This window comes from Neofelis nebulosa, chromosome 2, assembly GCF_028018385.1.
Source record: "Neofelis nebulosa isolate mNeoNeb1 chromosome 2, mNeoNeb1.pri, whole genome shotgun sequence".
Taxonomy (NCBI): domain Eukaryota; kingdom Metazoa; phylum Chordata; class Mammalia; order Carnivora; family Felidae; genus Neofelis; species Neofelis nebulosa.
The window spans coordinates 218,347,382-218,362,894 of NC_080783.1; the positions used below are offsets into that span (position 1 = coordinate 218,347,382).

Genomic DNA, 15,513 nt, shown 5'->3' on the forward strand with positions numbered 1-15,513 from the left:
TCACCAAAGCCGCCGTGGCGGTGAGGCCCCTGGCGTGGCTGTGTCGTCAGGAGCCTCGGCTGCCTACAGGGCCCTTTGCCTTTGCGCCTCCAGTGAGTCAGGTGGGGTCAAGAGATGTCTCCGATGACAGAGCAGAGACGGCTGCGAAGGGGAGGGCTGTGAACCTGGCCTTGAGGGGTAAGGGGGTTTAACCAGGCTGAAAGGAAGGAAGGCAAGAGCTGGGGCGGGAGCCCCCCCTCAGGCAGACGGGCCCCAGCCCCCCATTTCCAGTGGGCCTCGTCAGCTGGACGCTTCCTGCTCCGCCTGGCCGGCTGGGACGCGCCTTCCGCTCTGCGGGCTCCCCCTCCAGGCTGGCAGGATGGCTTCCACCCCACCCGGCCCTCGGCCCACGTGCGTGATCCCCACTCCTGGCCACTTCTGGCCTTGACCTTTGCAGCCCCGTGTCTCTGGGTCTTGGGCCATGTCTCCTCAGAACCTTGCCTGCTCCTCATGGGCCCCAAATGCAGGCCTTGCCCGCTGCTGGTCTAGACCCGTGTCCCACCTTTTCCATGTCTCACGGTGCCTTATCCTAAATGCCGAATTCCGCCGCACGCGTGCGAATACTTGACGTCTCTTCTCTCTGGCCTCCGGGCTCCGCAGGGTGGCCAGATCCAGGGACACCACGTCGTGTCTCCCCGACCCGACACACGCACCAGGCCTCGGTGAACGCTGTGCTCCCTTGACACAGGACTGCCGTGTCCAGACCATCCATCCGTGGCCCCTAAACACCAGGCCCTGACGGGTCCCTGTGCCCGTCCCCATCCTTGGGCAGCGAGGTCCAGGCCCTGTGCTGCAGGCATCGCTGTGGTCACCGCTCGCTCCCCGGCTGACTTTGCCAGCTCCGCGTCTCTCTGGGGTCTCCACACACGCCTCAAACGTGATTTATCCTGAATTGAACTCATTAACTTTCCCCCCAAAGCCCCACTCGTCCTCACGTCTTGTGGTCCCTTTCTCAGTGGGTCTGGGAACCCGCCTGGCCCCCCTGTCCACTGTCCTCCTCGGCCCCCCACACCCGCTGTCTCTGGGCCCCATCCCTGGCTGGATCCCTGCTCAGCCCTTGGCTCACTGCCTCCTCCATTCTTGCCGCCCTCGGTCTGACACCCTAGAGCCAAGTGGATTTGTTGAAACAAAATCAGATTTTCCCCCCTTCCTGCCTAATCTGCTCGGCAGCCCCTTGGCACCCTCAGCACGGGGTCCGGTGAGGCTCTGTCCTCGGCCCCCAGACTCGTTCCTGCCTCGGGGCCTTCGTACCTGCTCTTGCCAGCTCCCTCCACGGTTTCTCAGATAGTTCCTGCTTAGGTGGCCTTCCCTCCGCCTCCCCCACCCCCCCCCCACCCGCCCCACGGCCCGGTGACCCTCTCCCCTCCCCACACCGCCTCCGGGCGCACAGCACCACCTCGGATCCTCTGGCGCACACGCATTCGTTCGGTATCCGGCCTCGGCCTCGGCCCCGATGTGTGACTCCAGGACACCCAGCACAGAATGGGGCTCAGGAAGGTGCCTGTGGGGGCTCGTGGGCTTGCTGGCTTCTCCAGCCACATTCCTCCACCCCGCCGGTCAGTGCCCCGCTGGACACTTGGCAAGTGCCGGTCCCTAAACACCACAGGGGCTCCCTCCCCTCACTGCTGCGGACGCGCGCGCACCGTCAGGGCACGCGCGCGGGTGTGGGCATCCTGCTGCCAGGGTTCGGGGCAGGGACCCCGGCGCACTCCTACTTCCTGGGTGCCTCCGTTTCTTCCCCTGTACAATGGCGACGGCCCCAGCACGCGCCACAGAGGGTGGGTGAGGGTCCTGTGCGCTAGTTTATACGAGGAGCTCCACGCTTGTCAGCTGCTGTTTGCTGTCCTTTCCTGGAACCCTCTGGAGCCCTCCTGGCGGGGGTCATGAGGGAAGAAGCAGGAGGGGGGCGGTCAGCATTCACTGTTGTTCCCTAGGTAGGTTCCTTCCACGGAGGCCTTGTGGACGGGGGCCTGGGGTTGGGGGGAGGGGAGCCATTTCCCAGAGACTATCTGGATAAAAGGAACCAGGGACCCGGAGGGCTGGGGGCAGTGGCCAGCTGCCTGTCACGGGAGAGAAGGGGCGGGAACACATCTAAGGCCACCCAGCTGGTCTCAGCCAGGCCCAGCCCCAGGACCACTGGGGCCCTTTCCTCCACTGTCAGCTGAAGGGGTGGCCAGGGGCCCGTGGGGCTCCCCAAGTGAGTAGGAGAGTAAGGACAGGCAAGGAGTCGGCCCATCTTCATCTTGCGAAGGCTCATTCTGAGCAAATGCAAATTGACAGGGTTTTCTGGCACAGTCCGAAGTGCCAGCTAGAGCCGAGCTGTAAGGCTCGCCCGCTCCAGAGCCCGGCAGCTGCTGTGGGCTTGATGGGAGGTGCCGAGGCCGCCCCTGCTGCCCCCACGCCGCAGGCACCCCAGAACTCAGCCCGCTGGGGAGACCAGGGCTGCAGCCGGGAGGAGGGCCTCGGTTCCCCGGAGGTCCGGTCTCGCACGGAGAGTGGCCTGCCGTCAAGGAGCCCCCTGGGTGGGTGCCCAAGACCTCCGTGGACATAGGAAACAGTCCCGGGTCTGGGCCAGCCTGTGTGCGCAGAAAGCTGCCTGTGCCCTTTCTAGAAACCTGTGACGGGGGACAGGGATGTCCATCATCGGTGGGGGGGCCAGCCCAGAGGAGGAGGTGCTGGTGCCCGGCAGGGTTGCAGCAGGACGGTGGGGAAAGACACTTGTTTGAACAAAGGGCACGTGACCGAATCCCCTAAGCCTGAGGGGCCAGCAGCTAGCGATGGCCGTGTCTTCCTGCCGGCCGGCCTCACGTTGATCCAGGCTGTTATCTCTCCAGAATTAAAGATGGTCTTTGATTCTTCACTGAGGCATCCTGGGGCCCACCCCGTGGCAGGGAGGGAGCCCCGGCCTGTCCTCCGTGGCGCGCACTCGAGGCCCGCCGACACAGCGCCGTCTGTCTCCCAGAACACGCGTGTGCTCCGCACAGCCTACGTGCCTGTGCCCGTGGTGGGCGCTCGGCCTCCTCCCCTCTCTGCCCCCCCACCTTGTCAGCTATTTTTAGCTTCCATCCCCAGGGACCGGCTGACATGGAAGGCAGCGCTGCTGTTTGGAGTTTTTCTTGATGAATATTTTATTCTGGGGCGGCTGTGCTCAGCAGCTGCCGGCACTTTCCAGGCTAATCATTAAAGAGGCAGATGTGGAGTATGGAGCTGGGCTGCCGGGCTGGACGCCAGGCCCAGGCCCCACTGCTGCCCTGCCTGCCTCTGAAGGCCTGTCTGTGGCCATGCACCCTGACGTCAGGGGTGGAGGGCACGCCCCAGATGGCCCTGAGCAGGGCTGGAAAGGTGGCCTGTGCAGAGAGACACGGTGGCAACCGCTAGGGTGGCTTCCTGGGAACCTGACACCAGGTTGGTCCCAGCACCCTCCTTCGTCTCAGTTTCGTTTTAGAAACTGGAGAACCAAATTATTTCTGTGTTGAAGGGAGGAAGCACTGTTCTGGGGCCCCCGCCTGCCTCCCATTCTCTGGTTCAGATGGGGATGCTGCTGCCCGCAAGGGCCCCGGGGAGACAGGAGGTGTGGCTGGAGAATGTGGAGGGCGGGGTGCCAGGGGTGCTGTGTGCTGGCCTGCGGTGACCGGGGTGTGTCGACACGGGGCAGGGTGGCAGGACAAGGGGGAACCCAGCCCGGCACATAGGCAGTGCACGTTTCGAGAGAACCCTCGAATACAGCTGCTTCGTGGATCATTTGGAAAGGACTCTTTGCTCTTTAAAAAAATTTATTTTTAATGTTTATTGATTTTTGAAGGAGGGGGAGAGAGAGACAGAGAATGAGCAGGGGAGGGGCAGAGAGAGGCGGAGACACAGACTCCACAGGAGGCTCCGGGCTCTGAGCTGTCAGCACAGAGCCCGACACAGAGCTTGAACTCACGGACCGCGAGATCATGACCTGAGCCGAAGTCGGACGCTTAACCGACTGAGCCACCCAGGGGCCCCTGGAAAAGGAACCTTTTCCCCAGCGAACTGAGGCCCGACTACAGAGCCATGTCACATGGGGCGGAGGGTATGAAGCCGGTTTGCTCTGCTCCCAGAAAACCCAAGCCACCGAGTGAGCCTGGCCCGCCGCAGACGGCCTTGGCTGGTGCTGGTGGATTCTCGCCTCCCGGCTCACCAGGCTGTCACTCAGCGTGCCGGGGCCTAGACGCAGAGGCCTCCGTCGTCAGCCACTGAAGTGACAAGAAAGTATTTTCTGGGTTGAAACAGGAGGCAGTGAGGCACAGTCTGCCTGTCTGCTTTCCGAGCGAGGCTCGCCCCAGCCGGAGAACGGGGAGAACGTGTGCTCAGGCGGGAGCCATTTCTGCGCCTACTGAGCACCCACTCTAGGGGCCGGGGGTGCCCCCCTAGGCCAGTGTCCAGGCAGGGCCAGTCCCTGTCACCTGGGAAGGTGACAGCTGGAGCGCTCACGGAGTGCCGACTCACTTCTGGGCTGGCGGATCCCCACACTGGGGGTCAGGCTCGGTTGTTGCCATCCTGCAGACAGGTGACCGTGACAGAGGTGGGAGGTAACTTGACCGAAGTCACATGGCTGATCTGGTCCAAGGGACCTAGTGTAGGACCTTGAGCCCCAGCCACGACTGCTCCCTTCCCGCCCCCGAGCCTCCGTTTCCCCACTGGAGCCATCACGGGCTGAGCAATTACTCTGCAGGACCTCTCTGAATTGTCCCAGAGATGACCTAACTGGGACATCCGTGCCCAGCCGGACCCCAGGCACGTGGCATGCAGGCAGGGGGCTGGGGTCCTCCCGATGGCCCCATTCCTTGAGACGAAGCATCAACAGCTAAGGAGGCTAAGGAGGCTGCCACTCCTGACCGCGGCCAGGCCTGCTCTGCACAGCCCAACGCAGCAAGGGAACACACATCACTTCCCCAGGTTGTAGGACAGTGGGTCTTCACCCGGGGACTGTCATGGGCGGGGGCCCCTCAGCGTCCTGGACACTCAATGTCCTGGAATGATGTTCATTCGCTCCCTAGTTGAAGAAACTCAGATGTACTGTAGTGCGGCAGGATTGGTGCTGTTCTGGAAGGGTGTGAGAAGCCACGTTATCGAGGGAACCTGTGCTCCCTGCTGCCTCTCCCTGCCCCTCCCTGCGCAGGGGTGAGTCAGGGACTGGACTTCATGAAGCTTCTTGATCCCTCCTCTCACTTGGTTCTGGACGCTTCACAGGGACTCTGTCTTGTGGTGGGAAAATGCCCCCATCCCCAAGCCATTCCTGTCACCTCAGTGGTTGGTGCTGGGAAATTTCTAGTGGCCTGTGAGAACCGGGGGTGTGGGTGAGAGGGGGCAGTCCCCACCAGCGCGGCCTTCCCCTCTGCTCTTCCTCCAACCGCCTTTACCTGTGCCGCCGGCAGATGTCCCCTGAAGCCCCACCGTGTCCCTGCCGGTCCGCCTTGGGCCCTTTGCCAGAACAGCAAGTGTTTTGGAGACCACCCTCCCATTAACATTCAACAGCCAGCTACCCGAAAGGAAGGGCCCACGGCACCAATGATACACCTTTTCTTGTTAAAACGCTCGTAGGTTCTACTCTGGAAACATTGGTCTCGTTGCTTTGTTGTGATGTTTTCAAATCCGGGTGACCCCTGGCTGTTTTAATTTCTCTCGAGTGTGAGAACCCAGAAGCAGGCTCTCGGAGGGCACAGTGAGGCCTGACTCCGGTGGCACCAGGAAGGCGGCTGGAGGAGGGGAGGCCTGTGGGCGACACTGGCCGAGGTGCAGTCTCCTGGGGAAAGGGAGGGGACCCCCGCTGGTCAGGGCGCCCCAGGTTCCACTGCGGCCACCTTGGAACGTAAGTGAGGGGAGAGGCCTGTGAAGGTGGTTGGGACCGGATGGGGGCCGGGGCTGGAGGACCGAGGAAGGGGATTTCAGCGGGACAAGCTCATGGCCGGTCCGTCCCTCGGGGCAACACAGACCCGCCTGCCCCTGATCATGTAAGAAACACTGCTTCTTACTGGTACCGTGCTTCCTCCGCAAGGTGGCAAAGACCCGGTGAATCCAGGGACACTCCTGAACCCTGTACTCGAAGGTCCAGGTGAGAAGCAGGCTCTGGAGCCCCCAGTGGTAGGAAGGATGCAGAGGGGCCTCCCTGCACGCACGCGCGGCCTCGGGCTACAGTGAGTCGGAACCGCCAGCCGGAGGGAGGCGCTTCTTCGGGGACTTTATCCACGCCCAGGTGCGCTGGACGCTCCCCGTCATGCCTTTGTCACCACCGGGGGCTCCTGTTGAGCCCCGCAGGGGTCTGAGCTCTTGAGTTGGTTGGGAACGGAAGGCGTCTGACTGCGTGTCATTGGAGCAAAGCCGCTGGTTTGAATCTTTAGCACAAACACCACACCAGTTTGGAATCAAGGCTCTTTTGTTTCACTCTTCCATTTGTTCGATCATTCATTCATTCATTCATTCGGCAAATGCCTCCTGGGCCAGGCCCGGCCTCAGCGAATGGCAGTTACGATCTTTATCGTGGCTGTCCGGTGGGGACAGCCGTGTCAACGCAGCTGGCTCAGGAGTGAGTGCTGTGACCACCGCCACGCCCCCCACCCCCCCACCCCCACCACCGCCCGTGTCGTGGGTGAAGCTGAGGAGAAGGCCCCCCGATATGATTGAGTCCTGCTTTGCCTCCTGTACCAGAGCCGTCACCCTTCACTGCCTTTCCTGATGTCCTCAGCTCCCAGGCCCTCTTGGAGGGGAGTCCACGGCCACTCTGCACAGCACAGCCGTCGTTCCTGAGGCTGAGCCGTGCCGCCGGGTGAGGGGCCCTGACACGGGCAACGTCACCATTGGAGCCATCACTGGAGGCGGCCGCGGGGAGCCCCTCACGTGGGCCATCAGGCAGGGCGGTGAGGGACTCTGCTGCCCGCCCGGCCTGCTGAGGTCGCATCTGTGGGTGCAGCCGCGCTCTGGGGACACAGCTGCTTGCCAGGCTAGGGGCCCCGGATGCCAAGTTCACCCCTGCCTGGCCACACACGGGGCCCCCCACGAGGCCATGCTGAGTGGCCCCAGTCATCAGAAGACATCCTGACTGCCTGCACAATTGTCCCCAGACCCCTCCTGTCTCCCATTATGAAGACGGGAGAGGGAGCGTGCACGGCTTCCTAATTAAGAACGTCTGTGTCCCTCAGGCTCGCAGGAAGCTGTTCTGTCACCACTGGAAACCCTCTTCGCACCAGACATTCGTTAATTACAAAAAGGACAAGCTATTGATTTTACCGCGAGTGGAAGTTAGTCACTCGCCCTCCGTGCCAAGTTCCAAATGTGTGTGCTCGCGGCACAGAAAATTGCAAACTGGAAAACATTTGGTCTGCGCTGTTAGGCTCCAAGAGCCACAGGCTTTCCTCCGGTGGAAAGGAGCCCGGAAGACAGCGGCTGGCAGGAGGGAGAGGACGCAGATCTGCGGCCCCTGCAGCCAGCGGGCGGGGGCCGTTGGGGCTCCCTGAGCAGAGGGGCAGGGGCACTAATGACCCCCGTGTCTCTGGCTGGGTGTGAAGTTCCAAAGGGCCTGATGCCTTAGGTGACCCCCGGAGCCGTCCGCCCTCCTCCCCGGGCAGTGCTGGGAGTTGGCGCATTCTGTCTCTGAGGCTGTCTGTGACACGAGTACCTCCCAGGCACGTGTACAGAGAACACCCGGCCGTGTCACCTCCTCAGGTCGCTGGTTGACAGGTGTGAGAACCTTGCCCTGGGAAGCTGGGGGCCATTCCTGCAGCCCAGAGCCTGGCTTCCTCACGACCCCTCCACCGTCCCCTCCACTAGGCAGGCACCTCCTCGCACCCATGGGAGATGATGCACCGGGTCTGAGCCTCCCCCCTCCAAGGCGCGGGCGTGTGCTCGGGCTGTGGCGCTGCTGGCCTGTGGTCCTGCGCCCTTCTCCCCGCCGGCAGCTCCAGGCCCTTGAAGGCAAATGTGGTTTCCCGCAGAGGAGCTTTTTCCTTCTCCCCGCCGCCCCCAGCCGTCCATTAAAAACAGCAACAGCCAACAACTTATGTATTTATTTACTCTGCCGGATGGAGGGAGCCGGGATGCAGGGAGGCGGCAGCCGGGCCGTGGGTGGGGGCCGCGCAGGCAGCCATCTGTCTCGTTCTGTCAGCTTCACACCCGGCAGGGAAGCGGTGGCCCCTCTTAGTCACTTGGCTGGGAGGGCTGTTTGTTGGAACTCACGGCCTGGGGCGGCCGAACGTCCTCTGGCCCCGGGGCCGGGGCGGTGCCACCACAGAATGCCGAGCACTGCCCTGCCCACCTCTGTTTGCTTCCCTCTCCCCCTCGGATGGCCGTGAGGGGACTTGACCGTCTTTATAAATCCCTGCCCTGGCTGGACACCTTCCTGGGCAGCCGCGGGACAGGGCGCAGCGCTCACGGGGCGGGGGCGGGGGGTGCTCGATGCCTGATGTCAGCCAGACGCTGCCCCTAGGCCTGGTGGGGCTCTACAGAGCCCAGAACATTCAGCACATGCCGTCATCCCGAGACCAGAAGAGAGATGAGCCCTCAGCTGGCCCCTTCCTCTGAGGCCTCGTTGAGCTGGCCGACTGCCCGCACATCCATCACGAGTCAGCGTTCGTTCTGTCTGAGGGCAGATCCCGGCTGATGACTTCGCTGCGGAATATTGAACGTTGGTGCTGTGCACTGGCCTCTCCCTCCACCGAGTGGACGCTAGAATTTACCGTGTTTTGTGCCAGCAGCGTGGACGGGAATCATCTGCGCTTCGGCCTCTGCCCCTCCTCAGGGCACGCATTGACTGAACTAGTGAGAGAAGCATCCAGAGCTGCTGGCACACACATTCTGGAACCCCCGATGGCCTCTTGGCTGCTGAGGGGTAAGTAGCTGCAGTGGTTGGGGGCAGTCTGGTGGAGGGCGGGCTTCAGGCCTGACCGGAGCCGGAGCTCTAGAAAGCCTTGCTAGACTGGATCATCACAGCTGCACGTCGGGCCCAGGGGGGTGAGGGGAGGCCAGCAGGGTGCCACCCTGCACGTGCACGGCCCCAGGGGTGAGCGCCCCCTTAGGACTGGAGGACCCAATATGATGCTCCCCTGGCTCGCGACTCTGATGTGTCTGTACAGACGTTCCTGAAGTTGATGAACTAGAGAGAGGATTCCTCGTGAGTGCAGGGGAAGCATGGGGTGAAACATGGGACGACAGCCCCAACTCCGGCTTCCCCTGAATGTGACAGAAGGGCAGCACACTGCTCATGTCTGTGGAAATCTGGAAGATGCCCTGGCTGCTTGTGGTGCCTCGGTAAACCCGGGCCCCGTCAGCCCCGTGGGTTGGACTCACCCTCACGGGAGCGACTGGGTGTTGGAACCTGAGCCGGACAAGGGAAAGTGCACCGCACCTCCGCCATCTCCCACAAGAGCTCGAGAAGCCTGTTGGGGAGGCGCCTAGCTCCGAGGCTGGAGTGAGGGGCTGGGCCAGGAGCACACCCCTGACCCTGGGCCCCTGGCAGGCTGGCAGGCTGGCACCAGCTCAAGAAGGAGCCTTCACCCTGGGGGCCTCCAGGTTCATTCTGGGCAACATCGGAGGGTCACAATATTCCCCATTGCCTGCCGGGGAGCCCACGGATAAGCGCCCATTGGCATGGGATGGCCTGGCCCAGGCTCAAATCGAGGCAGCAGTGCCCAGGCTCAAATCGAGGCTCTGCGGCTCACCAGATGCCATTTGGGCAAGCCACCCACCCCCTCTGGGGTCCTCGTTGGTGAAAGAGAAACCGCAATGACTTTGGTGCTCCTTGTGGGTTGCCGTGCAGACTGTATCGAGCTCGCGTGGTGCTGGCACGTGCCGGGGCTCAGTGCAGGCCGTTCCCTAGAAGCCGCTGCCCAGAGAACTTCTGAGAACTGCCCCAGGTTGGTCCCCTGTGCACAGCCCACGTGGGAGAAGGGGTGGGAGGGCTCCACGCTCTGTCACCGCACAAGGTTCACCTGGGCAGTTGGAGGGATATTGTCACAGACGCGTGGGTTAACTCGGGTCACCGCGGATATGGTTCTGGGCTGGAGGAAGGTGCCAGGTGGGGAAGCGGGAGAGGGGGCCGCAGGGAGATAGAGCCTGGGGTGGGGGGGGAGGGGCGGCTCCCCTCCAACGCCGGACTCAGTCCCTCAACTGACTGCGTGTGACTTGAAGTTCTTTGTGCCCACGGAAGGGAGAAGGGGTCCCTGCAGCTGCCCTCATGGGTCTAGTTGGTTTTTCTTTTTTTACCTTTAATTATAGAAAAATAAATGCAAAAGTAAAGAGAAGAAAGAACCCTTAGGTGGCTATCGACACGGGGCCAGTCTTGCTCATGTATATACCCTGCCCACCCCACCACCCGGGCCGGTGGAGGCCAATCTGAGACGGCATCATCGCCTCTGAGTCTTTCAGTGTGTATCCAGTTTGTCCTTTGTCACCGGCTTATTCTTACCAGTGGACTGGACTCTGGACAGCCCCTTGCCCCACAGACACCTGGCCCGGGGGGCCCGGCCTTCCTTCTCACAGTTTCTGCAGGACCAGTGGCCCCAGCAGCAGGCTCTTGAGCGTAACCCCAGCATTGCCCAGTGTTAGAAGGGCCCGGAAGGGCATCCAGATGGATGCCCGCCCCAGCGGCAGGTTACCCGGGCAGCTCATGGGGGCCACTGTGTTGAGGCCTTGGGTTGGAGAGGGTATGGGTGCTGCCCCTGCTCCTTGTAACCACACAGACAGGAGGGTCTAGGAGCTTCCCACTCCACAGATGAGGTGCCCGAGGTGATCCGGGGACTCTGCCCCTGCTGTTCCCCAAGGGGGCCCTTCCCGTGCGTGGTGGCTCGCTCTGCTGAGCGGGCCTTGTCACCGCCACTCGCCTGACCAGATGGGGAGGACAGCCGCGGTTGCCGTTGGCAGGTGGCCCGCACACCTCCGTGGATCAGGACCCTCCCAGCAACCCCCGTGTGCCTTGGCACCCACTCGGCTGCTCCCCCCGCTCTGGAGTCTCCCCGGCAGCACCTGGCCCTTGAGACCCCCTCGCGCTGCTTGACTTTGTAGTGCGGCCGTGTCACTGTCACTTCTCGACGTACCGGATGATCTGCCTCGCCTCGGCGTGTTGCCGGCTACTCCGTCGGCTCCCGAGACAGGGTCCGTGCACCCGGCCCAGAGCAGCGCACGAGGGAGGAATGAATGCATGAATGAATGAATGCGTGCTGGCTCACGAGGGAGGAATGAATGCATGAATGAATGAATGCGTGCTGGCTCACGAGGGAGGAATGAATGCATGAATGAATGAATGCGTGCCGGCTCGGCCGCTGTAGGGAAAGCGCCGGGCTTAATTCAGTGAGTGTTTCCTCTGCGCTGCTCCCGCTTGTGTGCCAGGACTGGGGTGGGAGGCATCTCCGTGCCGGACCTTCTCCTTGATTTTCTGTGAACTGTGAGGAGGGTGTTCACCTCTGGTCGTCTGCAGATCTAATTACACACCATACGGTTTTCACGTACCGTAGACAGTCCGGTAGGTGTTAGTGCGTTCACAGAGGCACACAGCCATCACCACAATCAAGTTTAGAACATCGTCATCCCCCCAAAAGAAACAGTGCACCCCTCAGCCATCAGCCCTCCCCCAGCCCCTGGCACCACTAACCCGTGTTCTCTGCGTGGGCGTGATTATCCTAAAGGTTTCATGGAAATGGGACTCCTACGTGAAGTGGGCGGGGGGCCTCTGTCGTCTCTCGTTGGGGACGGCTAGCAGGACTTTGGTCTCCCCAGCAACCCGGTAGGGTGGGTACGGGTCCATTTTATAGAAGACGGTGTGGAGGAGTCTGCGAGCCTTACGACGGGCAAGCGGCAAAGCCAGATTCAAACCAGACTGGCCGGCCCCTCGCCCTGGCTCCAGAGAGGAGGCTGGGCGGAGTTTCGGGGCAGGATGAAGAGGCCACTCCAGGAAGGGTGTGCAGTGTGGTGGGGGTCCCGATGCGGGCCAGCCCATTCCGCAGGCCGGGTGGCGCTGACCAGGGTCTATCTAGGCATCCTCCGGGGCTATGGGGACAGCTCTGAAGGCGCGTGCCACATGCTGGTAGTGGGAGAGCGTAGGCAGCACCTGGCCATTCGGCCAACCCCAGATGGTCGTGCGGCTCCTGAGGAAGAGGGGTCCTTGGCCAGATCTGTTTGGGAGGTCGCCGATTCAACAAAGTCGAACAGATTTATGTAACGTCAAGATCTTCAAAGCCGCGGCCCTGTGCGCACGGTTTGTTGTGAGCCGGCAGCTAGCATTCAGTTTCCCACACCCACTTGGCCAGCAACCCTCAAGAATGCTACATCTTCCTTCCAGAGGTGGGGACGTCAAGGCTGGGGATGGGGCACAGAGGCTACGGAGACCCCACTCCCGCTACAGATTTGCAGCTAGCGCCATTAACACAAATGGAACAATGATGCGTGTCCTCGAGGGAAAGAACCGAAGTGCATGGTGTGGACGGCCCAGAGGGAGCTATAGAAAGACTGGTGGACAGATGGACAGAGAGATGGTTGCAGAGGGTGGTGCTGCTTCCCAGGGGCTTGACCTCGGTGGGCCATTTCTGCCCACCTTCTAGGACCCCCCAGAGGATGACTCCCTTTGCCTCCCGCCGCCCCCCCCCCCCCTCCCGGACCTCACCCTACTCTTCTGAGCCCCGAGAGCCCTTGGCTGGTGACCCGGGCACTTGGAGACCAAGTTCCTCACGTGAATCCCACACCTGCCAGTTTCCAGAAACGCTGGTGGGCTAGAGAAACGGGCCCCTCACATCAGGCAGGACCTGGCTCCATTGGGCTCTGCAAACAGCCCGGGGCCATCCCTCTCCAGCCCGCTGCCTTGCTCGTGGCCTTTGCTTTTGAGAAGTTCTTTTCTTCCCAAGCCTCTTGCCTTCTTTCCCCTGCCCCAGGGATGGGAACTCTACCAGCCGGAGGGAGGGCCCTCGGCACATGGCCCAGCCCACCGTCTCTCCATCTGCTTTCCCCCTCATCCAGTCCCCTTTCCCAGCTCCAGGACCCAAACATACTGCCCATGAGCGGGTCCTCTGCAAGGCAGGTGGGAAACCTGACCGTAGTCCCTCCCCCGCGGGAGGGGCCCAGCCGTGCCGCCCTCCCAAGCCGTGGCCTTTGGCCACCGCAGATGGATGGGAGTCACAGGATTCCTCAGCCCAGTGGCCTTGACCTTGCATTCTTGGCCTCTTTGGCTGTCCCCCATCTGGTGCAGGGATGGATGGAGGGGGGCAGAGTGGGCCACAGGCCAGCGGCCACATATCACCTGGATGCTTATTAGAAATGCGTCTCAGCCCCTGGGCCCTAGACCCACCGGATCAGAACCCGGGTGACCTACGCACACATAGGCGTTGGAGAAGCCCCCCACCGACACATACCGCCTGAGCTGCACAGAAGCCGGGCTCAGCTGGATGCGGCCTTGTGTTTGTGGGGTGCCTTCAGGAACAGGGACCGGGCCCCCGGCCCTCCTGTCCCCAGGAAGCTCCCCGTTAGCACTGCCTGCTCTAACGGAGAGAACATTTTGTCTCCCTGGGCTCTTTCAGGTCAGATTGCATGGCCTCAAATTTCATCTTTAAAAAAAGTCAGCCAGAGATAAAACCAGAGCCGCAGGACCGCCTTCCTCAATAAAGTGTCTTGGAAAAGCCACTTTCCATGTGTGCTTTTCAAACAGGCACCGGAACCACTCCGAGGAGCACGAGCCTAGTTCTTTAAATACCCGAAAGTTCCGCTGGCTCCAAGCCACAAGGTTTTGACAGTTTACACCTGGTGACATTTAGCGAACAATTTCAGAGGCGGCTGAGGGGGAGGAAGTATTTGGCTTAACCTGACACTCCATCCTCCAGCTGATTGTTCTCTCTTTTGCCAATATACCATTTGCCTGTAAAACACTTAGGCCTAAAAATAGCTGCTGGGGCTCGAGTCGTGGATGGAGGGCACCTGCCCCATTTCTTTGCCTTTCAGACACCCTCAGGGTACCGCAAGGAAATGTCCCCGAGGCATCCGCAGAGCGCTTTAAACCTGCATTCCTGGCCGGGGCTGGGCCAGAGAGAACTGTGCAGGGGGACAGATGGGGTCCCGGGAAGTGACCGCCTGAGCTGCTGCGGTGGTCTCCGTGCCTAGCGGCCAGGCCACTCTTGAGAGCGGAAGGGGGCACCGTTCCCAATCCTGCCACGTGGGCAGGCACGAACGGAGACTTCCCGGGCAAAGCCCAGCCTCCGGCCCGTTCCCTCTGGCCAGTGAGGGGGCTCTTGCCCCCCGAGGAGGGGCACGTGGCCTCTTTTAGGTCGCTCAGAGGAAAGGAATGCAGAGAAGGGGCTACCAGGACCCGAGGCGCCTCTTCCGGTCTTCTGTGCCGTCCAGGGCTTTTGCCCACCCAGCCGTCACTACTGCTCCCGGCCCAGCGAAGCGGCCATCCGGAGGTCACCCAGCCGGCACAGTGCTTGTCTCCACTTCCCTTTGGGGCAGGGACTGCGAGCAGCTGGCACTCCCTGGGACTGGACCCAGCGGGGACCCCCTTCCTTCCTCACACTCGGCCCTGCTCTAGGCCTTCCCTCCCATGTTTTATCAAGTGCATTTCCAGCTAAGGTTCATTATCAAAGAGGCACTGGGCTTGGGATTCCACCTGCCATGGAGGGTGGCGGGGAGGCACCCGTGACGCTGGCATCCGCACAGGGACCCCTTCCCAGGGTCTTCTCGGCCGCCTGGCAGGAAGGCGGGGCCCCGGGCCAGTGCCTGGCCCCCGGGCAGCCCCAGGCCGCCAGCAGAGCCGGGGTGAGGTGTTCGGGGGGGCCCCCCGGGGCAGGGCCCAGGCCATGGCCCGCATTCGGGGTGCCGTGGCGTCTCTAACCTGCCTGTGTCTTTGTGTGGTCCACAGCCCGAGACCGAGGACGAGAAGAAGCGCTTTGAGGAAGGCAAAGGGCGATACCTGCAGATGAAGGCAAAACGGCAGGGCCAGGCGGAGCCCCAGCCCTAGGCGCCCCCTCCCGCGCCAGGTCTGCGGTGGCCCCGGTGTCTAGTCACTTAGAATTTACCCCCTTGGCCAACAACCCAATCCACATTGAGAGCTGGTGTTGTGTGAAGTGTTCGTCTTGCAGTGTTAACCTGTGCTCTCCTGAAAACCTACACACCAAAGCTTTATTTATACCACTCCAGTGTCGTCCCTCCCGCTGGAGGCACTCCCGAGGGAATGCTCGCGTGCACGGTGTGTACGGAATCCAGCGTCACTAATAAAGCTGCTGTTTGACTGGACCTTGGTCCCGGGTCGTCATTTGTCTCGGGGGGCTGCTTTCCTGTTGGGCACGGGGTGGGGGGCTAGAGGCTTCCGTGGGCCCTCCTGCACTCCCGTCTCGCCCGGGTGCCGATACCTGCGTGTACCCCAGCCCTCGGGTTCTCCTAATGACTTGCTGGCTGGAGGGAACACCCCTTCCCTCCCAGGGCCCGGGCTCCATGTCCTGGCCGGGAGACCTCAGCCAGCAGCCCGCCTGCCCTCTATCTGGC

At 62.1% G+C, this 15,513-nt stretch overlaps 1 protein-coding gene across 5 annotated transcripts in view; it reads left to right on the plus strand.

Annotated features, from left to right (window-relative positions):
- Positions 1-15,264, plus strand: part of ACOT7 (acyl-CoA thioesterase 7) — a 100,752-nt gene extending 85,488 nt beyond the window's left edge. For all 5 annotated transcript variants that reach the window (XM_058719297.1, XM_058719293.1, XM_058719294.1 and 2 more), the window contains one exon: positions 14,891-15,264. In XM_058719297.1, coding sequence (XP_058575280.1) covers positions 14,891-14,989 — 99 coding nt within the window. In that variant the 3' untranslated portion in view covers positions 14,990-15,264. The remainder of the gene's footprint in view (positions 1-14,890) is intronic.
- The last annotated feature ends 249 nt before the right edge of the window (positions 15,265-15,513 follow it).